The following is a 25,765-nucleotide window of genomic DNA, read 5'->3' as shown; positions in this document are numbered from 1 at the left end:
GTGGTCTAGTTGTAGTTTTCAGTAATCTGGTCTGTGGCTGATTGGGGTGGTCTAGTTGTAGTTTTCAGTAATCTGGTCTGTGGCTGATTGGGGTGGTCTAGTTGTAGTTTTCAGTACTCTGGTCTGTTTTTGATTGGGGTGGTCTAGTTGTAGTTTTCAGTATTCTGGTCTGTTTTTGATTGGTATGGTCTAGTTGTAGTTTTCAGTAATCTGGTCTGTGGCTGATTGGTGTGGTCTAGTTGTAGTTTTCTGTTCTCTGATCTGTTTTTGATTGGTGTGGTCTAGTTGTAGTTTTCAGTATTCAGGTCTGAATCTGATTGCCGTGGTCTAGTTGTAGATTCCTTTTATCTTTCTTTATTTTGCATAATGAGTGTAGCACAATTATTTAGTGTACATGATGTACATATACTGTTGTGTGTGAAGTTTGATATGTGTGTTCTGGTTGTAGTTTACAGTGCTCTGCGTTTGACTGGTGTGGTCTTGTTGTAGTTTACAGTGCTCTGCGTTTGACTGGTGTGGTCTGGTTGTAGTCTACAGTGCTCTGCGTTTGACTGGTGTGTTGGGGTTGTAATCTCAATTCTCTGTTCGACTGGTGTGGTCTAGTTGTAGTTTTCAGTGCTCTGCGTTTGACTGGTGTGGTCTGGTTGTAGTTTTCAGCGCTCTAGGTGTCCTGGGATCCGCAGTGGCGTTCTCTGCGGGGCTGAGCCATGTGACTGGGGCATTGGCCTCAGGGGAAGGGGAGGAGCTACAGAGCTCTCTGGGCGATGAGGAAGAACTGGATCTTGAAGAAGATCTGTCGGGAGGAACACCTACAGACGGCTCACCCCAACGTAGGACTGTGTGATTACCCCTCTCCCTTACCCCTAGCTCTTACCCCAGTAGTCCCTACTACCCTCTAGCAGACAGCCCCTAGCTGCTACCCCAGTAGTCCCTACTACCCTCTAGCAGACAGCCCCCTAGCAGACAGCCCCTAGCTCCTAACCCAGTAGTCCCTACTACCCCCTAGCAGACAGCCCCCTACCCCCTAGCAGACATCCCCTAGCTCCTACCCCAGTAGTCCCTACTACCCCCTAGCAGACAGCCCCCTACCCTCTAGCAGACAGCCCCTAGCTGCTACCCCAGTAGTCCCTACTACCCTCTAGCAGACAGCCCCTAGCTGCTACCCCAGTAGTCCCTACTACCCTCTAGCAGACAGCCCCTAGCTCCTACCCCAGTAGTCCCTACTACCCCCTAGCAGACAGCCCCTAGCTCCTACCCCAGTAGTCCCTACTACCCTCTAGCAGACAGCCCCTAGCTCCTACCCCAGTAGTCCCTACTACCCTCTAGCAGACAGCCCCCACCTCCCCCTCTCTCTCACCTGTCTCCCATCTGTCTTCCCCCCTCTCTCATTAGTCTCCAATCGGTCTCCACCTCTCCATCTCTCTCCATTAGTCTCCCATCTGTCTTCCCCTCTCTCCCATCTCTCTCCCACTTGTCTCCCATCTGTCTTCCCCTCTCTCCCACCTGTCTCCAGTCTGTCTCCATCTGTCTCCCATCTGTCTCCACCTCTCATCTGTCTCCTATAATTCTCCATCTGTCTCAACCTCTCCGTCTGTCTCCCATCTGTCGCCCATCTGTCTCCCATCTGTCTCCTATCTGTCTACTATCTGTCTCCATGTCTCTCCATCTGTCTCCTATCTGTCTCCATGTCTCTCCATCTGTCTCCTATCTGTCTCCATGTCTCTCCATCGGTCTCCTATCTGTCTCCATGTCTCTCCATCTGTCTCCTATCTGTCTCCATATCTGTGTCCCATCTGTCTCCTATCTGTCTCCATGTCTCTCCATCTGTCTCCATGTCTCTCCATCTCTCTCCTATCTGTCTCCATGTCTCTCCATCTCTCTCTGTCTCCATGTCTCTCCATCTGTCTCCCATCTGTCTCCTATCTGTCTCCATGTCTCTCCATCTGTCTCCCATCTGTCTCCTATCTGTCTCCATGTCTCTCCATCTGTCTCCTATCTGTCTCCTATCTGTCTCCATGTCTCTCCATCTGTCTCCTATCTGTCTCCATGTCTCTCCATCTGTCTCCATGTCTCTCCATCTGTCTCCCATCTGTCTCCTATCTGTCTCCTATCTGTCTCCATGTCTCTCCATCTGTCTCCTATCGGTCTCCATGTCTCTCCATCTGTCTCCTATCTGTCTCCATGTCTCTCCATCTATCTCCTATCTGTCTCCATGTCTCGCCATCTGTCTCCTATCTGTCTCCATGTCTCTCCATCTGTCTCCTATCTGTCTCCATGTCTCTCCATCTGTCTCCTATCTGTCTCCATGTCTCTCCATCTGTCTCCATCTCTCTCCCATCTATCTTTGTCTCTAATAATCATAACATGATGATAACCATCTGTTGTTTCCCAGCAGTGCCGCGTCACAGTAAGGACCACAAAGAAAAGGGGAGAGGTCCGAAAGGGAAAAAGAATAAAGGAAATAAGAAGAAGAAGACAAGAACCGCCACAGCCTTCAACCCTGAACACACGTCAACAGGACACACGTTAGCAGGACACACATCAACAGGACACACGTCAACAGGACACACGTTAGCAGGACACACATCAACAGGACACACGTCAACAGGACACACGTCAACAGGACAGACGTTAGCAGGACACACGTCAACAGGACACACGTCAACAGGACAGACGTCGGAGTTCCTGGCCGCACACACACACCAGACGTCAGGGCGTGTCACAGAGGACCCTTGTAGCTTTTCCCACAAGGGCTACTGTATCCATGGGCTCTGCAAGTACATGGCAGACCTGAGAGAGCCAGTGTGTATGTGAGTACAACACTGGTGTGTGTGTGTGTGTGTGTGTGTGTGTGTGTGTGTGTGTGTGTGTGTGTGTGTGTGTGTGTGTGTGTGTGTGTGTGTGTGTGTGTGTGTGTGTGTGTGTGTGTGTGTGTGTGTGTGTGTGTGTGTGTGTGTGTGTGTGTGTGTGTGTGTGTGTGTGTAATGAAGGATAGATTGACTGAATGATTGACTGTTTGGTTAACTGACTATCTGACTGACTGGCGTACTTTTTCATTGATTGACTGATTTAATGAATCCCCCCATGCGCAGGTGTAATAAAGGCTACGACGGTGAGCGCTGTGGGATCCTGCTCCTACCTACGACGCACAAGGAGGACAGTGGCAGAGCAGAGGTGGTTCAGACGGTCCTGGTCGTTATAGCTGTGGTCCTCTCGTGCGTCAGCTGCCTCGCCATACTGCTCATGGCCTGCACACAGTGAGTATCAAGTTTCAACGCTTAATGCCAGTGAAATACCTTTCTTGGCAAGATCTATCCCCACCAATCAATGACAATGTAACACACACACACACACAAAAAATAAAAATATCCCATAATGTCAAAGTGGAATTACATTTTTAGAAATGTTTATAACTTAATTACAAAAGAAGAGTTGAAATGTCTTGCCTCATTAGGTATTCAACGACTTTTTATAGCAAGCCTAAATAAGTTCAGGAGTAAAAATGTGCTTAACAATTCACATAATAAGTTGCATGGACTCACTCTGTGTGCAATAACAGTGTTTAACGTGATTTTTAAATGACTACCTCATCTCTGTACCCCCACACATACAATTATCTGTAAGGTCCCTCAGTCGAGCAGCAAAGAAGAGCACCTAAAGCAGACATTGAATATCCCTTTGAGCATAGTGACGTTATTAATTACACTTTGGATGGTGTATCAATACACCCAGTCACTACAAAGATACAGGCATTCTTCCTAACTCAGTTGCCGGAGAGGAAGGAAACTGCTCAGGGATTTTCACCATGAGGCCAATGGTGACTTTAAGTTATGGAGTTGAATGGCTGTGATAGAAGAAACCTGAGGATGGATCAACAACATTGAAGTTACTCTACAATACGAACCTAAATGACAGAGTGAAAAGAAGAAATCCTGTACAGAATAAAAAATATTCCAAAACATGCATCCTGTTTACAACAAGGTACTAAAGTAGAACTGCAGAAAATGTAGCAAAGAAATTAACTTTATGTCCTGAATACAAAGAGTTATGTTAGGAGCAAATCCAACAAAACACAGTACCACTCTTCATATGTTCAAGTATGGTGGTGGCTGCATCATGTTATGGGTATGCTTGTCATCCGCAAGAACTAAGGCGTTTTTAAGAGTAAAAAGAAACGGAATAGAGCTAGGCGTAGGCAAAATCCTAGATGAAAACCTTGTTCAGTCTGCTTTCCAACAGACACTGGGAGACAAATCCACTTTTCAGCAGGACAATAACCTAAACACATGGCCAAATATACACTGGAGTTACTTACCAAGACGACATTGATTGTTCCTGAGAGGCCGAGTTAAAGTTTGACTTAACTCAGCTTTAAAATCTATGGTAAAGACCTGAAAATGGTTGTCTAGCAATGATCAACAACCAATTTGACAGATCTTGAATTTTTTTCAAGAATAATGTGCACATTTTGTACATTTCAGGTGTGTAAAGCTCTTAGAGACTTACCCAGAAAGGCTCACAGCTCTTAGAGACTTACCCAGAAAGGCTCACAGCTCTTAGAGACTTACCCAGAAAGGCTCACAGCTCTTAGAGACTTACCCAGAAAGGCTCACAGCTCTTAGAGACTTACCCAGAAAGACTCACAGCTCTTAGAGACTTACCCAGAAAGGCTCACAGCTCTTAGAGATTTACCCAGAAAGACTCACAGCTCTTAGAGACTTACCCAGAAAGACTCACAGCTCTTAGAGACTTACCAGAAAGACTCACAGCTCTTAGAGACTTACATTTACATTACATTTAAGTCATTTAGCAGACGCTCTTATCCAGAGCGACTTACAAATTGGTGCATTCACCTTATGACATCCAGTGGGACAGTCACTTAACAATAGTGCATCTAAAACTTAGGGGGGTGGGGTGAGAGGGATTACTTAACCTATCCTAGGTATTCCTTAAAGAGGTGGGGTTTCAGGTGTCTCCGGAAGGTGGTGATTGACTCCGCTGTCCTGGCGTCGTGAGGGAGTTTGTTCCACCATTGGGGGGCCAGGGCAGCGAACAGTTTTGACTGGGCTGAGCGGGAGCTGTACTTCCTCAGTGGTAGGGAGGCGAGCAGGCCAGAGGTGGATGAACGCAGTGCCCTTGTTTGGGTGTAGGGCCTGATCAGAGCCTGGAGGTACTGAGGTGCCGTTCCCCTCACAGCTCCGTAGGCAAGCACCATGGTCTTGTAGCGGATGCGAGCTTCAACTGGAAGCCAGTGGAGAGAACGGAGGAGCGGGGTGACGTGAGAGAACTTGGGAAGGTTGAACACCAGACGGGCTGCGGCGTTCTGGATGAGTTGAAGGGGTTTAATGGCACAGGCAGGGAGCCCAGCCAACAGCGAGTTGCAGTAATCCAGACGGGAGATGACAAGTGCCTGGATTAGGACCTGCGCCGCTTCCTGTGTGAGGCAGGGTCGTACTCTGCGGATGTTGTAGAGCATGAACCTACAGGAACGGGCCACCGCCTTGATGTTAGTTGAGAACGACAGGGTGTTGTCCAGGATCACGCCAAGGTTCTTGGCGCTCTGGGAGGAGGACACAATGGAGTTGTCGACCGTGATGGCGAGATCATGGAACGGGCAGTCCTTCCCCGGGAGGAAGAGCAGCTCCGTCTTGCCGAGGTTCAGCTTGAGGTGGTGATCCGTCATCCACACTGATATGTCTGCCAGACATGCAGAGATGCGATTCGCCACCTGGTCATCAGAAGGGGAAAGGAGAAGATTAATTGTGTGTCGTCTGCATAGCAATGATAAGAGAGACCATGTGAGGTTATGACAGAGCCAAGTGACTTGGTGTATAGCGAGAATAGGAGAGGGCCAAGAACAGAGCCCTGGGGGACACCAGTGGTGAGAGCGCGTGGTGAGGAGACAGATTCTCGCCACGCCACCTGGTAGGAGCGACCTGTCAGGTAGGACGCAATCCAAGCGTGGGCCGCGCCGGAGATGCCCAACTCGGAGAGGGTGGAGAGGAGGATCTGATGGTTCACAGTATCGAAGGCAGCCGATAGATCTAGAAGGATGAGAGCAGAGGAGAGAGAGTTAGCTTTAGCAGTGCGGAGCGCCTCCGTGATACAGAGGAGAGCAGTCTCAGTTGAATGACTAGTCTTGAAACCTGACTGATTTGGATCAAGAAGGTCATTCAGAGAGAGATAGCGGGAGAGCTGGCCAAGGACGGCACGTTCAAGAGTTTTGGAGAGAAAAGAAAGAAGGGATACTGGTCTGTAATTGTTGACATCGGAGGGATCGAGTGTAGGTTTTTTCAGAAGGGGTGCAACTCTCGCTCTCTTGAAGACGGAAGGGACGTAGCCAACGGTCAGGGATGAGTTGATGAGCGAGGTGAGGTAAGGGAGAAGGTCTCCGGAAATGGTCTGGAGAAGAGAGGAGGGGATAGGGTCAAGCGGGCAGGTTGTTGGGCGGCCGGCCGTCACAAGACGCGAGATTTCATCTGGAGAGAGAGGGGAGAAAGAGGTCAGAGCACAGGGTAGGGCAGTGTGAGCAGAACCAGCGGTGTCGTTTGACTTAGCAAACGAGGATCGGATGTCGTCGACCTTCTTTTCAAAATGGTTGACGAAGTCATCTGCAGAGAGGGAGGAGGGGGGGGGGGAGGATTCAGGAGGGAGGAGAAGGTGGCAAAGAGCTTCCTAGGGTTAGAGGCAGATGCTTGGAATTTAGCGTGGTAGAAAGTGGCTTTAGCAGCAGAGACAGAGGAGGAAAATGTAGAGAGGAGGGAGTGAAAGGATGCCAGGTCCGCAGGGAGGCGAGTTTTCCTCCATTTCCGCTCGGCTGCCCGGAGCCCTGTTCTGTGAGCTCGCAATGAGTCATCGAGCCACGGAGCGGGAGGGGAGGACCGAGCCGGCCTGGAGGATAGGGGACATAGAGAGTCAAGGGATGCAGAGAGGGAGGAGAGGAGGGTTGAGGAGGCAGAATCAGGAGATAGGTGGGAGAAGGTTTGAGCGGAGGGAAGAGATGATAGGATGGAAGAGGAGAGAGTAGCGGGGGAGAGAGCGAAGGTTGGGACGGCGCGATACCATCCGAGTAGGGGCAGTGTGGGAGGTGTTGGATGAGAGCGAGAGGGAAAAGGATACAAGGCAGTGGTCGGAGACTTGGAGGGGAGTTGCAGTGAGGTTAGTGGAAGAACAGCATCTAGTAAAGATGAGGTCGAGCGTATTGCCTGCCTTGTGAGTAGGGGGGAAGGTGAGAGGGTGAGGTCAAAAGAGGAGAGGAGTGGAAAGAAGGAGGCAGAGAGGAAAGAGTCAAAGGTAGACGTGGGGAGGTTAAAGTCGCCCAGAACTGTGAGAGGTGAGCCGTCCTCAGGAAAGGAGCTTATCAAGGCATCAAGCTCATTGATGAACTCTCCGAGGGAACCTGGAGGGCGATAAATGATAAGGATGTTAAGCTTGAAAGGGCTAGTAACTGTGACAGCATGGAATTCAAAGGAGGCGATAGACAGATGGGTAAGGGGAGAAAGAGAGAATGACCACTTGGGAGAGATGAGGATCCCGGTGCCACCACCCCGCTGACCAGATGCTCTCGGGTGTGCGAGAACACGTGGGCGGACGAAGAGAGAGCAGTAGGAGTAGCAGTGTTGTCTGTGGTGATCCATGTTTCCGTCAGTGCCAAGAAGTCGAGGGACTGGAGGGAGGCATAGGCTGAGATGAACTCTGCCTTGTTGACCGCAGATTGGCAGTTCCAGAGGCTACCGGAGACCTGGAACTCCACGTGGGTCGTGCGCGCTGGGACCACCAGAGTAGGGTGGCTTTGTATGGTCTGTGCAGAGAGGAGAGAACAGGGATAAACAGACACATAGTTGACAGGCTACAGAAGAGGCTACGCTAATGCAAAGGAGATTGGAATGACAAGTGGACTACACGTCTCGAATGTTCAGAAAGTTAAGCTACGTAGCAAGAATCTTATTGACTAAAATGATTAAAATGATACAGTACTGCTGAAGTAGGCCAGCTGGCAGTGGGTGCGTTGTTGACACTACACTAATCAAGTCATTCCGTTGAGTGTAATAGTTTCTGCAGTGTTGCTATTCGGGGCTAGCAGGCTAGCTAGCAGTGTTGTTTACGTTACGTTGCGTTAAAAGAACGACAATAGATGGCTAGCGAACCTAGAAAATCGCTCTAGACTACACAATTATCTTTGATACAAAGACCTATGTAGCTAGCTAAGTAGCTAGCTACGATCAAACAAATCAAACCGTTGTACTGTAATGAAATGAAGTGAAAATGTGATACAACCTGTGAATGCGACCGGGTAGTTGAGTTCTATACAGAAGACGTTGGCTAGCGTTGGCTAGCTGTTGGCTAGCTAGCAGAGTCACCTACGTTAAGGACGACAAATAGCTGGCTAGCTAACCTCGGTAAATTAAGATAATCACTCTAAGACTACACACTCTAAACCTAAACAACACAATTATCTTGGATACGATGATACGATGATACGAAGACAGCAAAGACAGCTATGTAGGTAGCTAACACTAAACTAATCAAGTCGTTCAGTTGAGTGTAAAAGTTTCTCAGTGCAGCTAATCAGTGGACGTTAGCTAGCTGGCTAGTGAAGACTACGTTAGGACGGCGAAATACGATAATTACGCAATTATCTTTGATACAAAGACGGCTATGTAGCTAGCTGAGAAGAAATTGCTAAGATAAGACAAATCAAACCGTTGTGATATAATGAAATATAATGAAAAAGTTATACTACCCGTTGGAGCGACGTGCAGATGCGACCACTCGCTCCAACCGGAACCGGAACATAGAAAGAAAGACTCACAGCTCTTTGAGATTTACCCAGAAAGACTCACAGCTCTTAGCGACTTACCCAGAAAGACTCACAGCTCTTAGAGATTTACCCAGAAAGACTCACAGCTCTTTGAGACTTACCCAGACAGATTCACAGCTCTTTGAGACTTACCCAGAAAGACTCACAGCTCTTTGAGTCTTACCCAGAAAGACTCACAGCTCTTAGAGACTTACCCAGAAAGACTCACAGCTCTTAGAGATTTACCCAGAAAGACTCACAGCTCTTTGAGACTTACCCAGAAAGACTCACAGCTCTTAGAGCTCTTAGAGACTTACCCAGACAGACTCACCGTATTACCGTATTTAATTTGAAATACATTTGCACAAATCTGAGAAGACGACGACTGCTAACGACATGAGTAATAGCAGAGCTATACACAGTACATACGGTACCTCTATCTGAATGAATTTTCCATTAACTGGGTCATGCCAGAATACCGGACTTCCATCTGTCAGTCACAGAAATGTGTAGGATCTATAATAGGACTTACCCACTGTAGATCCTTGTGGAATGTATAGGATCTATAATAGGACTGATCTATAATAGGACTGATCTATAATAGATATGTTGGCTGTTCTGGGTCAGCACAACATCCAGAAATGTTGGCTGTTCTGGGTCAGCACCTGGTCCAGATATGTTGGCTGTTCTGGGTCAACACCTGGTCCAGATATGTTGGCTGTTCTGGGTCAGCACCTGGTCCAGATATGTTGGCTGTTCTGGGTCAGCACCTGGTCCAGATATGTTGGCTGTTCTGGGTCAGCACCTGGTCCAGATATGTTGGCTGTTCTGGGTCAGCACCTGGTCCAGATATGTTGGCTGTACTGGGTCAGCACCTGGTCCAGAAATGTTGGCTGTTCTGGGTCAGCACCTGGTCCAGATATGTTGGCTGTTCTGGGTCAGCACCTGGTCCAGATATGTTGGCTGTTCTGGGTCAGCACCTGGTCCAGAAATGTTGGCTGTTCTGGGTCAGCACCTGGTCCAGATATGTTGGCTGTTCTGGGTCAGCACCTGGTCCAGATATATTGGCTGTTCTGGGTCAGCACCTGGTCCAGATATGTTGGCTGTACTGGGTCAGCACCTGGTCCAGAAATGTTGGCTGTTCTGGTCAGCACCTGGTCCAGATATGTTGGCTGTTCTGGGTCAGCACCTGGTCCAGATATGTTGGCTGTTCTGGGTCAGCACCTGGTCCAGAAATGTTGGCTGTTCTGGGTCAGCACCTGGTCCAGATATGTTGGCTGTTCTGGGTCAGCACCTGGTCCAGATATGTTGGCTGTTCTGGGTCAGCACCTGGTCCAGATATGTTGGCTGTACTGGGTCAGCACCTGGTCCAGAAATGTTGGCTGTTCTGGGTCAGCACCTGGTCCAGATATGTTGGCTGTTCTGGGTCAGCACCTGGTCCAGATATGTTGGCTGTTCTGGGTCAACACCTGGTCCAGATATGTTGGCTGTTCTGGGTCAGCACCTGGTCCAGAAATGTTGGCTGTTCTGGGTCAGCACCTGGTCCAGATATGTTGGCTGTTCTGGGTCAGCACCTGGTCCAGATATGTTGGCTGTTCTGGGTCAACACCTGGTCCAGATATGTTGGCTGTTCTGGGTCAGCACCTGGTCCAGAAATGTTGGCTGTTCTGGGTCAGCACCTGGTCCAGAAATGTTGGCTGTTCTGGGTCAGCACCTGGTCCAGATATGTTGGCTGTTCTGGGTCAGCACCTGGTCCAGAAATGTTGGCTGTTCTGGGTCAGCACCTGGTCCAGATATGTTGGCTGTTCTGGGTCAGTGGTATTGACGGTGATTCTTGTGTACGTTGTGGATTGTTCGTTAACACTCTGTCACAGACGCTAGGAGTTAACGGACATTCCTCTCTGGTGTGCTATCAGTTACAGAACTCATCAGAACTTTCTGGCTACCTATCTTGGCTCTGGCAGTGAGAAAAAGCTCCAGAAAACCACACCCTGTGACATCACAGTGTGACCATCAACAGGTGAGATATAACCCCCCCCCCCACACACACACACACACACTCTCTCAAACATTCTCGCACAATCTTGCACAATGAAATCATAGCCTAAAGCTAAACATTGTGGCCTTGCAGCATTCTCCCCAATACCTGTTTGTCAATTATATGAATTACAGGCTCCGCTCCTAAGGATTGTCTTGTCTTGCTCTAGGCTGACCTCTGACCTCTGACCTCTGGACCCTGGACTCGTGCCCTCTGTTTCAACAGCTGAATAATGACCCTTCTCTCGCTTCTCTTATTCTAGAGAACTTCAACGTCTGGAACCATGAGAACCGGGAGAGGAGAAACCGGTTCCGGCTCCTACCCAGCGGAGTGATCTACTGAACACACTCTACAACGCCAGACAGTATAATTTTCTGTAGGAGAACCAGCGTAGAACCTCCTTGAAGAACCAGCATAGAACCGCCTTGACGAACCAGCATAGAATCGCCTTGACGAACCAGCATAGAATCGCCTTGACGAACCAGAATAGAACCGCCTTGACGAACCAGCATAGAATCGCCTTGACGAACCAGCATAGAATCGCCTTGACGAACCAGCATAGAACCGCCTTGACGAACCAGCATAGAACCGCCTTGACGAACCAGCATAGAATCGCCTTGACGAACCAGCATAGAACCGCCTTGACGAACCAGCATAGAATCGCCTTGACGAACCAGCATAGAATCGCCTTGACAAACCAGCATAGAACCGCCTTGAACCAGCAACCAGCAGCATAGAATCGCCTTGACGAACCAGCATAGAATCCAGCATAGAATCGCCTTGACGAACCAGCATAGAACCGCCTTGAAGAACCAGCATAGAATCCAGCATAGAATCTTGACAAACCAGCATAGAATCGCCTTGAAGAACCAGCATAGAACCGCCTTGAAGAACCAGCATAGAATCGCCTTGACGAACCAGCATAGAACCGCCTTGTTATTCTAATTTATTGGATTATTTATTGGTGACAGAGTGTTGTTTTATTAGATATGATTGGACTGTGATGTTGAGCATCATGTTCCCATTACGCTATTGTTTATTTATTAACCGGGCTGTTCCTAGGTCAGATCTACTGTACTGGACATAGATGGAATCTATCTGTTCACAAATAAAGTCCTCCCACTCTGTTAAGAAAAGTGTGTGTGTGTCCTCTGCATGGACTGTGTGTTTCCATTCCCCAGCCATGTGCTCATACAAACACAGCAGGCATGTACCCAAACACAGACACACAGTGGAGAGCAGAGAGAGAGAGAGAGAGAGACAGAGAGAGAGAGAGAGACAGAGACAGAGACAGAGACAGAGACAGAGACAGAGACAGAGACAGAGACAGAGACAGAGACAGAGACAGAGACAGAGACAGAGAGGAGGACCCGAATAACTTTGACAGAGACCCTCAGCACTCTCTCTCAATTCAATTTCAATTCAATTCAAGGGCTTTATTGGCATGGGAAACATGTGTTAACATTGCCAAAGCAAGTGAGGTAGACAACATACAAAGTGAATATATAAAGTGAAAAACAACAAAAATTAACAGTAAACATTACACATACAGAAGTTTAAAAACAGTAAAGACATTACAAATGTCATATTATATATATATATACAATGTACAAATAGTTAAAGGACACAAGATAAAATGAATAAGCATAAATACGGGTTGTATTTACAATGGTGTTTGTTCTTCACTGGTTGCCCTTTTCTCGTGGCAACAGGTCACAAATCTTGCTGTTGTGATGGCACACTGTGGAATGTCACCCAAAAGATATGGGAGTTTTTCAAAATTGGATTTGTTTTCGAATTCTTTGTGGATCTGTGTAATCTGGGGGAAATATGTCTCTCTAATATGGTCATACATTGGGCTCTCTCATACGTCTCTCTCTCTCTTTCAATGGTAACAATCATACATGAGAGTATAAAACAACAACAGGAATCTCTCTCTCCATTTGTGATGCTACAAAGGGATGAAATGCATTATGACATCACCGAGATATGACTTCACAATGGAACGGAACACTTCAAAGCATCCGATAGGTTCCAACAAACCTTAGAATGAAACGAATAATTCATATCAAAGTTCTCCCCGAAATTCTTCTGTGAGTAAATCTGTTAAACAGTGACATGAGTTCTTGGAAAATATTGGAACTATCAAACGAAAAAGAAAATGAGAAAAGTAGGTTCTTTATCTCATTCTGGAGCCAACCCAAACTATGGAAGGTGACATCATAGAGATTAAAGCATCAAGATATCTTTACGCTTCATATACTCTGTTCGTGAATGTCATCATCTACGAGGAGGTCTAATACTAAGTTCATATATAGACGAAATAGATCCAAACCAGTCGGTTTGATATGGGGTCAATCTCTCTCTCTCTCTCTCTCTCTTCCCACCCCTCTTGCCTCTATTTTCCCATTCTCCCATGACTTCGAAATTGGACATCTATCCATGTCCCGAGGACGTAGGAAATGACTTCAAAACCCAGGCACTAGGGGCAACAGAGAGCACTATTGCCTTCGATACCCGGGCACTAGGGGCAACAGAGAGCACTATTGCCTTCAATACCCGGGCACTAGGGGTAACAGAGAGCACTATTGCCTTCAATACCCGAGCACTAGGGGCAACAGAGAGCACTATTGCCTTCAATACCCGGGCACTAGGGGCAACAGAGAGCACTATTGCCATCAATACCCGGGCACTAGGGGCAACAGAGAGCACTATTGCCTTCAATACCCGGGCACTAGGGGCAACAGAGAGCACTATTGCCTTCAATACCCGAGCACTAGGGGCAACAGAGAGCACTATTGCCTTCAATACCCGGGCACTAGGGGCAACAGAGAGCACTATTGCCTTCAAGAAGGGTTGGGTTTTGCGTAGTTTTGCATGGCTCTGGATCAGAATTTTGAGAGTACGATCCTAGGACACTTGTTCTCATTTTTTTTTTTTTTACCTTATGAATTTGACGTTTGGAGAAATGTAAATGAACGTCTAATTATGCAGTGAGACTATGAGAGCTTATTGCTCTCTCCATCCCTCTCTCCATCCCTCTCTCTTGCTCTCTCCATCCCTCCCTCTTTCTCTCTCTTGTTCCCACTGCACCTGCTCACACCCAGACCTCTCCGTTGCCATGGTGCAGAGTTGTTCTGAATGGCAGAATGACGTCCATAACAGAATGTCTGAAAGAGTTCAACTGTGTGTTTGTGTGCCGGGAGAGGGGGAGTGGCTGGGCTTTTCTGTGCTACAACAATGACCATGTGAGACGTTCTAAACACACACACACAAACACACGCACGCACGCACGCACGCACGCACGCACGCACGCACGCACGCACGCACACACACACACACACACACACACACACACACACACACACACACACACACACACACACACACAAACACACACAGGTATGTAACCAAAGTGGTGCCTCTAATTACAATGCTAACACCAGCAGAGCTCAGAATAGACCAACACAAAGAGAACAGGCTAAATCGCACATCCTAAAAATAGAGTTTAAACGTATCAATCCCAGCCACTTCATTGGTGTTTTTCCATCAGCTAATCAGGGCATGGGGTTGTTCACTATCTAATCATGGGGTTGTTCACCATCTAATCAGGGCATGGGGTTGTTCTCCATCTAATCAGGGCATGGGGTTGTTCACCATCTAATCAGGGCATGGGGTTGTTCTCCATCTAATCAGGGCATGGGGTTGTTCACCATCTAATCAGGGCATGGGGTTGTTCACCATCTAATCAGGGCATGGGGTTGTTCTCCATCTAATCAGGGCATGGGGTTGTTCACCATCTAATCATGGGGTTGTTCACCATCTAATCAGGGCATGGGGTTGTTCACCATCTAATCATGGGGTTGTTCACTATCTAATCAGGGCATGGGGTTGTTCAATATCTAATCATGGGGTTGTTCACCATCTAATCAGGGCATGGGGTTGTTCAATATCTAATCATGGGGTTGTTCTCCATCTAATCAGGGCATGGGGTTGTTCACCATCTAATCAGGGCATGGGGTTGTTCACTATCTAATCAGGGCATGGGGTTGTTCACCATCTAATCAGGGCATGGGGTTGTTCTCCATCTAATCAGGGCATGGGGTTGTTCACTATCTAATCAGGGCATGGGGTTGTTCTCCATCTAATCAGGGCATGGGGTTGTTCTCCATCTAATCAGGGCATGGGGTTGTTCACTATCTAATCAGGGCATGGGGTTGTTCACTATCTAATCAGGGCATGGGGTTGTTCACTATCTAATCAGGGCATGGGGTTGTTCACTATCTAATCAGGGCATGGGGTTGTTCACTATCTAATCAGGGCATGGGGTTGTTCACTATCTAATCAGGGCATGGGGTTGTTCTCCATCTAATCAGGGCATGGGGTTGTTCACTATCTAATCAGGACATGGGGTTGTTCACTATCTAATCAGGGCATGGGGTTGTTCACTATCTAATCATGGGGTTGTTCACTATCTAATCATGGGGTTGTTCACTATCTAATCATGGGGTTGTTCACTATCTAATCATGGGGTTGTTCACTATCTAATCATGGGGTTGTTCACTATCTAATCATGGGGTTGTTCACTATCTAATCATGGGGTTGTTCACTATCTAATCATGGGGTTGTTCACTATCTAATCATGGGGTTGTTCACTATCTAATCATGGGGTTGTTCACTATCTAATCATGGGGTTGTTCACTATCTAATCATGGGGTTGTTCACTATCTAATCAGGGCATGGGGTTGTTCACTATCTAATCATGGGGTTGTTCACTATCTAATCATGGGGTTGTTCACTATCTAATCATGGGGTTGTTCACTATCTAATCATGGGGTTGTTCACTATCTAATCAGGGCATGGGGTTGTTCACTATCTAATCATGGGGTTGTTCACTATCTAATCATGGGGTTGTTCACTATCTAATCATGGGGTTGTTCACTATCTAATCATGGGGTTGTTCACTATCTAATCATGGGGTTGTTCACTATCTAATCATGGGGTTGTTCACTATCTAATCATGGGGTTGTTCACTATCTAATCATGGGGTTGTTCACTATCTAATCATGGGGTTGTTCACTATCTAATCATGGGGTTGTTCACTATCTAATCATGGGGTTGTTCACTATCTAATCATGGGGTTGTTCACTATCTAATCATGGGGTTGTTCACTATCTAATCATGGGGTTGTTCACTATCTAATCAGGGCATGGGGTTGTTCACTATCTAATCATGGGGTTGTTCACTATCTAATCATGGGGTTATTCACTATCTAATCATGGGGTTGTTCACTATCTAATCATGGGGTTGTTCACTATCTAATCATGGGGTTATTCACTATCTAATCATGGGGTTGTTCACTATCTAATCATGGGGTTGTTCTCCATCTAATCAGGGCATGGGGTTGTTCACTATCTAATCAAATCAAATTTATTTATATAGCCCTTCGTACATCAGCTGATATCTCAAAGTGCTGTACAGAAACCCAGCCTAAAACCCCAAACAGCAAACAATGCAGGTGTAAAAGCACGGTGGCTAGGAAAAACTCCCTAGAAAGGCCAAAACCTCCTAGAGAGGAACCGGGCTATGTGGGGTGGCCAGTCCTCTTCTGGCTGTGCACTTATAACAGAACATGACCAAGATGTTCAAATGTTCATAAATGACCAGCATGGTCAAATAATGGCAGAACAGTTGAAACTGGAGCAGCAGCACAGTCAGATGGACTGGGGAATCATGTCAGGGTCCTGGGGCACGGTCCTAGGGCTCAGGTCTAATTAGAGAGAGCATGTGGGGTGGCCAGTCCTCTTCTGGCTGTGCCAGGTGGATCTAATCAAATGTTCATAAATGACCAGCATGGTTGAATAATAGTAAGGCAGAACAGTTGAAACTGGAGCAGGAGCATGGCCAGGTGGACTGGGGACAGCAAGGAGTCCTCATGTCAGGTAGTCCTGGGACATGGTCCTAGGGCCCAGGCCAGTTGAAACTGGAGCAGCAGCATGGCCAGGTGGACTGGGGACAGCAAGTTGTCAGGTAGTCCTGGGGCATGGTTCTAATCAGGTCCTCCGAGAGGGAAAGAGAGTTGTTCACCGAATAGGACAGGAGAAGTACTCCAGATCAAACTGACCCTAGCCCCCGACACATAAACTACTGCAGCATAAATACTGGAGGCTGAGACAGGAGGGGTCAGGAGACACTTCCCCATCCGAGGATCTACAGGGCCAAACAGGGTTAACCCCACCCACTTTGCCAAAGCACAGCCCCACACCACTAAATCTTCAACCACCAACTTACCATCCTGAGACAAGGCCGAGTATAGCCCACAAAGATCTCCGACACGGTACAACCCAAGGGGTGGGGGGACCGACAGGCCGACCACAACAGTGAATCAACCCACCCAGGTGACGCATCCCCCCCAGGGACTGACTCTAACAGGGTTAGAGGCAGAGAATCCCAGTGGAAAAAGGGGAACCAGGGCATGGGGTTGTTCACTATCTAATCATGGGGTTGTTCACTATCTAATCATGGGGTTGTTCACTATCTAATCATGGGGTTGTTCACTATCTAATCAGGGCATGGGGTTGTTCACTATCTAATCATGGGGTTGTTCACTATCTAATCATGGGGTTGTTCACTATCTAATCATGGGGTTGTTCACTATCTAATCAGGGCATGGGGTTGTTCACTATCTAATCATGGGGTTGTTCACTATCTAATCATGGGGTTATTCACTATCTAATCATGGGGTTGTTCACTATCTAATCATGGGGTTGTTCTCCATCTAATCAGGGCATGGGGTTGTTCACTATCTAATCAGGGCATGGGGTTGTTCACTATCTAATCATGGGGTTGTTCACTATCTAATCATGGGGTTGTTCACTATCTAATCAGGGCATGGGGTTGTTCACTATCTAATCAGGGCATGGGGTTGTTCACTATCTAATCATGGGGTTGTTCACTATCTAATCATGGGGTTGTTCACTATCTAATCATGGCATGGGGTTGTTCACTATCTAATCATGGGGTTGTTCACTATCTAATCAGGGCATGGGGTTGTTCACTATCTAATCAGGGCATGGGGTTGTTCACTATCTAATCATGGGGTTGTTCACTATCTAATCATGGGGTTGTTCACTATCTAATCATGGGGTTGTTCACTATCTAATCATGGCATGGGGTTGTTCACTATCTAATCAGGGCATGGGGTTGTTCACTATCTAATCATGGGGTTGTTCACTATCTAATCATGGGGTTGTTCACTATCTAATCAGGGCATGGGGTTGTTCACTATCTAATCATGGGGTTGTTCACTATCTAATCAGGGCATGGGGTTGTTCACTATCTAATCATGGGGTTGTTCACTATCTAATCATGGGGTTGTTCACTATCTAATCATGGGGTTGTTCACTATCTAATCATGGGGTTGTTCACCATCTAATCATGGGGTTGTTCACTATCTAATCAGGGCATGGGGTTGTCAGGGAAGTCAGTCAGTCAGTCTGCAGGCCAGTCGGTGAGCCAGCCACTCATTCAGTCAGTAGGCCAGTCAGCCAGTCAATCAGTCATTCAGCCAGTCAGTCATTGAGTCAGTCATCCAGCCATTCAGCCAGCCAAACAGTCAGTCATTCAGCCAGCCAATCAGTCAGTCATTCAGCCAGTCAGTCATTCAGCCAGCCAATCAGTCAGTCAGCCAGCCAGCCAATCAGTCAGTCATTCAGCCAGTCAGTCATTCAGCCAGCCAGCCAATCAATCAGTCAGTCATTCATTCAGCCAGCCAATCAGTAAGTCAGGTAAAAAGTGGGCTCGCGTGTGAATGTCACCACCACAGCATTTCATCATAACTCACTGCCTTTACTGAGACACACACACACACACACACACACACACACACACACACACACACACACACACACACACACACACACACACACACACACACACACACACACACACACACACACACACACACACACACACACACACACACACACACACACGTTTCCTATGCAGGGTGCGGTGCTGATGGTAGGGGAAGTGACAGAGGCAGTGTTGGTGAGGGTGAGGCGAGCGTTTCCATGGGGACAGAGTAAACACAGAGGCAGTGTTGGTGAGGGTGAGGCGAGCGTTTCCATGGGGACAGAGTAAACACAGAGGCAGTGTTGGTGAGGGTGAGGCGAGCGTTTCCATGGGGACAGAGTAAACACAGAGGCAGTGTTGGTGAGGGTGAGGCGAGCGTTTCCATGGGGACAGAGTAAACACAGAGGCAGTGTTGGTGAGGGTGAGGCGAGCGTTTCCATGGGGACAGGGGACAGTAAACACAGAGGCAGTGTTGGTGAGGGTGAGGCGAGCGTTTCCATGGGGACAGAGTAAACACAGAGGCAGTGTTGGTGAGGGTGAGGCGAGCGTTTCCATGGGGACAGAGTAAACACAGAGGCAGTGTTGGTGAGGGTGAGGCGAGCGTTTCCATGGGGACAGAGTAAACACAGAGGCAGTGTTGGTGAGGGTGAGGCGAGCGTTTCCATGGGGACAGAGTAAACACAGAGGCAGTTAATTGGGTCAGCCTTGATTTACTGGACATGTAAATGACTGTTTGACTGGTATTTCCTGTGTCTGAGTTATAACCCTTCCCCTGATTCTGTCTCACCAATCTATGGTATTTCCTGTGTCAGGGTTTAGTGAAAGTTCTTCCCCTGATTCTGTCTTCTCTCACCAATCTATGGCTGTACATGTTCACCTCTGATCCACCTGTTTGTTGTCACCTGTCATTCTACGTATCAAAGTTGAACAGAAGTCCCACCATGTTCCACAGACAGTCTCCCTCCTCCCCCCAGTCCACAGACGGTCTCTCTCCTCCCCCTATCCACAGACAGTCTCTCCACAGACAGTCTCTCCCCCCCTATCCACAGACAGTTTCTCTCCTCCCCCTATCCACAGACAGTCTCTCTCCTCCCCCTATCCACAGACAGTCTCTCTCCTCCCCCTATCCACAGACAGTTTCTCTCCTCCCCCTATCCACAGACAGTCTCATTCCACAGACAGTCTCATCCCCCCTATCCACAGACAGTCTCTCCTCTCCCCTATCCACAGACAATCTCTCTCCTCCCCCATCCACAGACAGTCTCTCTCCTCCCCCTATCCACAGACAGTCTCTCTCCTCCCCTATCCACAGACAGTCTCTCTCCTCCCCCTATCCACAGACAGTCTCTCTCCTCCCCCTATCCACAGACAGTCTCTCTCCTCCCCCTATCCACAGACAGTCTCTCTCCTCCCCTATCCACAGACAGTCTCTCTCCTCCCCTATCCACAGACAGTCTCTCTCCTCCCCCTATCCACAGTCTCTCTCCTCCCCTATCCACAGACAGTTTCTCTCCTCCCCCTATCCACAGACAGTCTCTCTCCTCCCCTATCCACAGACAGTTTATCTCCTCCCCCTATCCACAGACAGTCTCTCTCCTCCCCCTATCCACAGACAGTCTCTCTCCTCCCCCTATCCACAGACAGTTTCTCTCCTCCCCCTATCCACAGACAGTCTCTCCCCTCCCCTATCCACAGACAGTTTATCTCCTCCCCTATCCACAGGCAGTCTCTCTCCTCCCCCTAACTAGTCTTAGAGTAGACACAACAGCAGAACACTGCCGGGTAAAACAGATACAGCCAGATGTACACTGTATCCCCCGAGGAGAGAACTTAAATGTATTGTATCCCCCGAGGAGAGAACTTAAAAGTATTGTATTCCCAGAGGATAGAACTTAAAAGTATTATATTCCCCGAGGATATAACTTAAAAGTATTGTATCCCCCGAGGAGAGAACTTAAAAGTATTCAAAAGTATTAAAACTGTTGTTTCCAAAGTGATCATCCTAGACCTAGAGAGATAGTGTGACAGTACTATATACCATAACACTGGTTCATATACAAAGTTTAAATAGAAATAATCATATACATTGCTGTCTGCTGTTAGATCACCGTTGTCAGTGTACATTAGACATATTACCGAACCTCTCCAGACTCAGAGAAGCAATAGGCATGTTGGTAAAGGATAATAATAGCACCACCTAGTGGAGGAACTCAGGGAGAACGTACTGCTGTACAAATGGAACTATTTACCTGGAAAACAGAATCCGTTCATACAATAGAACCCATCTGTCGTTACCGAGAACTCTTTCATCTCAGATCCGGACAACAATAGGTGAGACAACAATCACCATGTCTCATCTTCGGGGGGAGTTTGTCTGTGGTGGCAGCCTCAAAACTTCACAGCAAATGAGTCATTTGAACTAGCTGTCCCTAATCTCTAACCCATTAACCTCTTGCCCTCTAACCCTAACCATTACCCTGCAACCAGGAGCCAGAGAACCCTAACCGTTACCCTGGAACCAGGAACCAGAGAACCCTAACCGTTACCCAGGAACCAGAGAACCCTAACCGTTACCCAGGAACCAGAGAACCCTAACCAGAGAACCCTAACCGTTACCCTGCAACCAGGGAACCCTAACCGTTACCCTACAACCAGGGACCAGAGAACCCTAACCATTACCCTGCAACCAGGGAACCCTAACCGTTACCCTGCAACCAGAACCAGAGAACCCTAACCGTTACCCTACAACCAGGGAACCCTAACCATTACCCTACAACCAGGAACCCTAACCGTTACCCTAAAACCAGGAAACACTAACCGTTACCCTACAACCAGAGAACCCTAACCGTTACCCTACAACCAGGAACCAGAGAACCCTAACCATTACCCTACAACCAGAAACTAGAGAACCCTAACCGTTACCCTGGAACCAGGGAACCCTAACCATTACCCTACAACCAGAACCAGGGAACCCTAACCGTTACCCTACAACAAGGAACCAGAGAACCCTAACCGTTACCCTGGAACCAGAACCAGAGAACCCTAACCATTACCCTACAACCAGGGAACCCTAACCATTACCCTACAACCAGAGAACCCTAACCGTTACCCTACAACCAGAACCAGAGAACCCTAACCATTACCCTGGAACCAGGGACCAGGGAACCCCCCCAAAAAAGAAATCTCTCAAATTTTGTGCACAAATTTGTTTAAATCCCTGTCAGTGAGCATTTCTCCTTTGCCAAGATAATCCATCCACCTGACAGGTGTGGCATATCAAGAAGCTGATTAAACCTTGTGCTGGGGGACAATATAAGGCCACTCTAAAATGTGCAGTTTTGTCACCACACACCACAAATGTCTCAAGTTTTGAGGGAGCATGCAATTGGCATGCTGACTGCAGGAATGTCCACCAGAGCTGTATAATAATTTAATGTTCATTTCTGTTTTCATTTGTTTACCATTTTGTTTGGGAAAAACTGATTGGCTGGCTGTTCCTGGCTCCCAAATGGCAGGGCCTATGCCCTCCCAGGCCCACCCATGTGAAATCCATAGATAAGGACCTAATGAAATAATTTCAATTGACTGATTTCCTTATATGAACTGTAACTCTGTCAAATCGTTGAAATTGTTGCATGTTGCATTTCTATTTTTGTTCAGTTTAGTTACACACTGCGTTGCCAAAAGTATGTGGACACCTGCTCGTCGAACATCTCATACCGTAATCATGGGCATTAATATGGAGTTGGTCTCCCCCTTTGCTGCTATAAGAGCTTCCACTCTTCTGGTAAGTTCTTCCACCAAATGATGGAACATTGCTGCAGGGACTTGCTTCCATTCATCCACAAGAGCATTAGTGATGTCGGGCACTGATGTTGGGCGATTAGGCCTGGCTCGCAGTCAGCTTTCCGATTCATCCCAAATGTGTTCGATGGGGTTGAGGCCAGGGCTTTGTGCTGACCAGTCAAGTTCTTCCACACCGACAAACCATTTCTGTATGGACTCCGCTTCATCCCATCGGTGTTCAATGGAGTTGAGGTCAGGGCTCTGTGCTGGCCAGTCAAGTTCTTCCACACCGATCTCAACAAACCATTTCTGTATGGACCTCGCAATGTGCACGAGGGCTTTGTCATGCTGAAACAGGGAAGGGCCTTCCCCAAACTGTTGCCACAAAGTTAAAAGCATAGAATCATCTAGAATGTCATTGTACGCTGTAGGGTCAACATTTTCCTTTACTGGAACTAAGAGGCATAGCCTGAACCACGAAAAACCGCTCCAGATCATTATTCCTCCTCCACCAAACTTTACAGTTGGCACTATGCATTGAGGCAGGTAGGGTTCTCCTGGCATCTACCAAACTCAGATTCGTCCGTCTACTGCCAGATGGTGAAGCATGATTCATCACTCCAGAGACCGCATTTCCACTGCTCCAGAGTCCAATGGCGGTGAGCTTTACACCACTCCAGCCGACACGTGGCATTGCACAAGGTGAACTTAGGCTTATGTGCGTCTGCTCGGCCATGAAAACCCATTTCATGAAGCTCCCACCGAAAAGTTATTGTGCTGACATTGCTTCAAGAGGCAGTTTGGAACTCCGTGGTGAATGTTGCAACCGAGGACAGACAAGTTTTACTCGCTAAGCACTTCAGCTCTCGGCGGTCCTGTTCTGTGAGCTGGTATGGATTACCACTTCGCGGCTGAGCCGTTGTTGCTCCTAGGCTTTTCCCCTTCAGAATAGCAGCACTTACAGTTGACCAGGGCAGCTCCAGCAGGGCAGACATTTGACACACTGACTTGTTGGAAAGGTGGAATCCTATGACGGTGTCACATTGAAAGTCACTGAGTTCTTCAGTGTGGCCAATCTAATGCAAATGTTTGTCTATGGAGATTGCATGGCTGTGTGCTTGATTTTATACACTTGTCAGCAACATGTGTGGCTGAAATAGCCAAATCCATTCAATTGAAGGGGTGTCCACATACTTTTGAAAATATATATATATAGTAGTGTATAAAGTGGGTAAAACAGTATGTAAATATTATTAAAGTTATCCGTGTTCACTGACTGTACATAGGGCTCTAAGATGTAGGGTAGAGTACCGGGTGGTACCCGGCTAGTAAGTTTCAGGGCAGGGTATTAGGAGGAGGCTGGCTCGTGGTGTCTATTTAACAGTCTGATGGCCTGGAGATAGAAGCTGTTTATAAGTTTGCGGATGGTGCAATTGTCGTACCATGCAGTGATACAGCCTGACAGGATGCTTTCAATGGTGCATTTGTAGAAGTGTGTGATGGTCTTAGGGCCCAAGCTTCAGCTTCCACAAATCAAATCAAATTTTATTTGTCACACACATGGTTAGCAGATTTTAATGCGAGTGTAGCGAAATGCTTGTGCTTCTAGTTCCGACAATGCAGTAATAACCAACAAGTAATCTAACTAACAATTCTAAAACTACTGTCTTATACACAGTGTAAGGGGATAAAGAATATGTACATAAAGATATATGAATGAGTGATGGTTTAGAGCAGCATAGGCTCTACAGTAGATGGTATCGAGTACAGTATATACATATGAGATGAGTATGTAAACAAAGTGGCATAGTTAAAGTGGCTGGTGATACATGTATTACATAAGGATGCAGTCGATGATGTAGAGTACAGTATATACGTATGCATATGAGATGAATAATGTAGGGTAAGTAACATTATATAAGGTAGCATTGTTTAAAGTGGCTAGTGATATATTTACATCATTTCCCATCAATTCCCATTATTAAAGTGGCTGGAGTTGAGTCAGTGTGTTGGCAGCAGCCACTCAATGTTAGTGTTGGCTGTTTAACAGTCTGATGGCCTTGAGAAAGAAGCTGTTTTTCAGTCTCTCGGTCCCAGCTTTGATGCACCTGTACTGACCTCGCCTTCTGGATGATAGCGGGGTGAACAGGCAGTGGCTCGGGTGGTTGTTGTCTTTGATGATCTTTATGGCCTTCCTGTAACATCGGGTGGTGTAGGTGTCCTGGAGGGCAGGTAGTTTGCCCCCGGTGATGCGTTGTGAAGACCTCACTACCCTCTGGAGAGCCTTACGGTTGTGGGCGGAGCAGTTGCCGTACCAGGCGGTGATACAGCCCGCCAGGATGCTCTCGATTGTGCATCTGTAGAAGTTTGTGAGTGCCTTTGGTGACAAGCCAAATTTCTTCAGCCTCCTGAGTTTGAAGAGGCGCTGCTGCGCCTTCTTCACATTTACATCATTTACATTCACAATGCTGTCTGTGTCAGTGGACCAATTCAGTTTGTCTGTGATGTGTATGCCGAGGAACTTAAAACTTACTACCCTCTCCACTACTGTTCCATCGATGTGGATAGGGGGGTGTTCCCTCTGCTGTTTCCTGAAGTCCACAATCATCTCCTTAGTTTTGTTGACTTAGAGTGTGAGGTTATTTTCCTGACACCACACTCCGAGGGCCCTCACCTCCTCCCTGTAGGCCGTCTCGTCGTTGTTGGTAATCAAGCCGACCACTGTTGTGTCGTCCGCAAACTTGATGATTGAGTTGGAGGCGTGCGTGGCCACGCAGTCATGGGTGAACAGGGAGTACAGGAGAGGGCTCAGAACGCACCCTTGTGGGGCCCCATTGTTGAGGATCAGCGGGGTGGAGATGTTGTTGCCTACCCTCACCACCTGGGGGCGGCCCGTCAGGAAGTCCAGTACCCAGTTGCACAGGGCGGGGTCGAGACCCAAGGTCTCGAGCTTGACGACGAGCTTGGAGGGTACTATGGTGTTGAATGCCGAGCTGTAGTCGATGAACAGCATTCTCACATAGGTATTCCTCTTGTCCAGATGGGTTAGGGCAGTGTGCAGTGTGGTTGAGATTGCATCGTCTGTGGACCTATTTGGGCGGTAAGCAAATTGGAGTGGGTCTAGGGTGTCAGGTAGGGTGGAGGTGATATGGTCCTTGACTAGTCTCTTACAGCACTTCATGATGACGGAAGTGAGTGCTATGGGGCGGTAGTCGTTAAGCTCAGTTACCTTAGCTTTCTTGGGAACAGGAACAATGGTGGCCCTCTTGAAGCATGTGGGAACAGCA

At 47.6% G+C, this 25,765-nt stretch overlaps 2 protein-coding genes across 5 annotated transcripts in view; both read left to right on the top strand.

Annotated features, from left to right (window-relative positions):
• Positions 1-11,549, top strand: part of LOC124034712 — a 13,805-nt gene extending 2,256 nt beyond the window's left edge. The window contains exons 2-6 of one of the 2 annotated variants that reach the window (XM_046348195.1): positions 651-830; positions 2,396-2,810; positions 3,093-3,257; positions 10,717-10,820; positions 11,101-11,549. In XM_046348195.1, the coding sequence (XP_046204151.1) occupies positions 651-830; positions 2,396-2,810; positions 3,093-3,257; positions 10,717-10,810 (854 nt within the window). In that variant the 3' untranslated portion in view covers positions 10,811-10,820; positions 11,101-11,549. Of the gene's footprint in view, positions 1-650; positions 831-2,392; positions 2,811-3,092; positions 3,258-10,716; positions 10,821-11,100 lie in introns of both variants that reach the window. The other variant, XM_046348194.1, reaches the window with a different exon arrangement.
• Positions 1-25,765, top strand: part of LOC124034708 (BMP-2-inducible protein kinase-like) — a 478,039-nt gene that overhangs the window by 128,914 nt on the left and 323,360 nt on the right. The gene's annotated exons all lie outside the window — the stretch shown is intronic.

This window comes from Oncorhynchus gorbuscha, linkage group LG04 (genome assembly GCF_021184085.1).
Source record: "Oncorhynchus gorbuscha isolate QuinsamMale2020 ecotype Even-year linkage group LG04, OgorEven_v1.0, whole genome shotgun sequence".
Taxonomy (NCBI): Eukaryota; Metazoa; Chordata; class Actinopteri; order Salmoniformes; family Salmonidae; genus Oncorhynchus; species Oncorhynchus gorbuscha.
The sequence above is the reverse complement of the archived record's forward strand: the minus strand, read 5'-3'. Positions and strand labels throughout refer to the sequence as shown.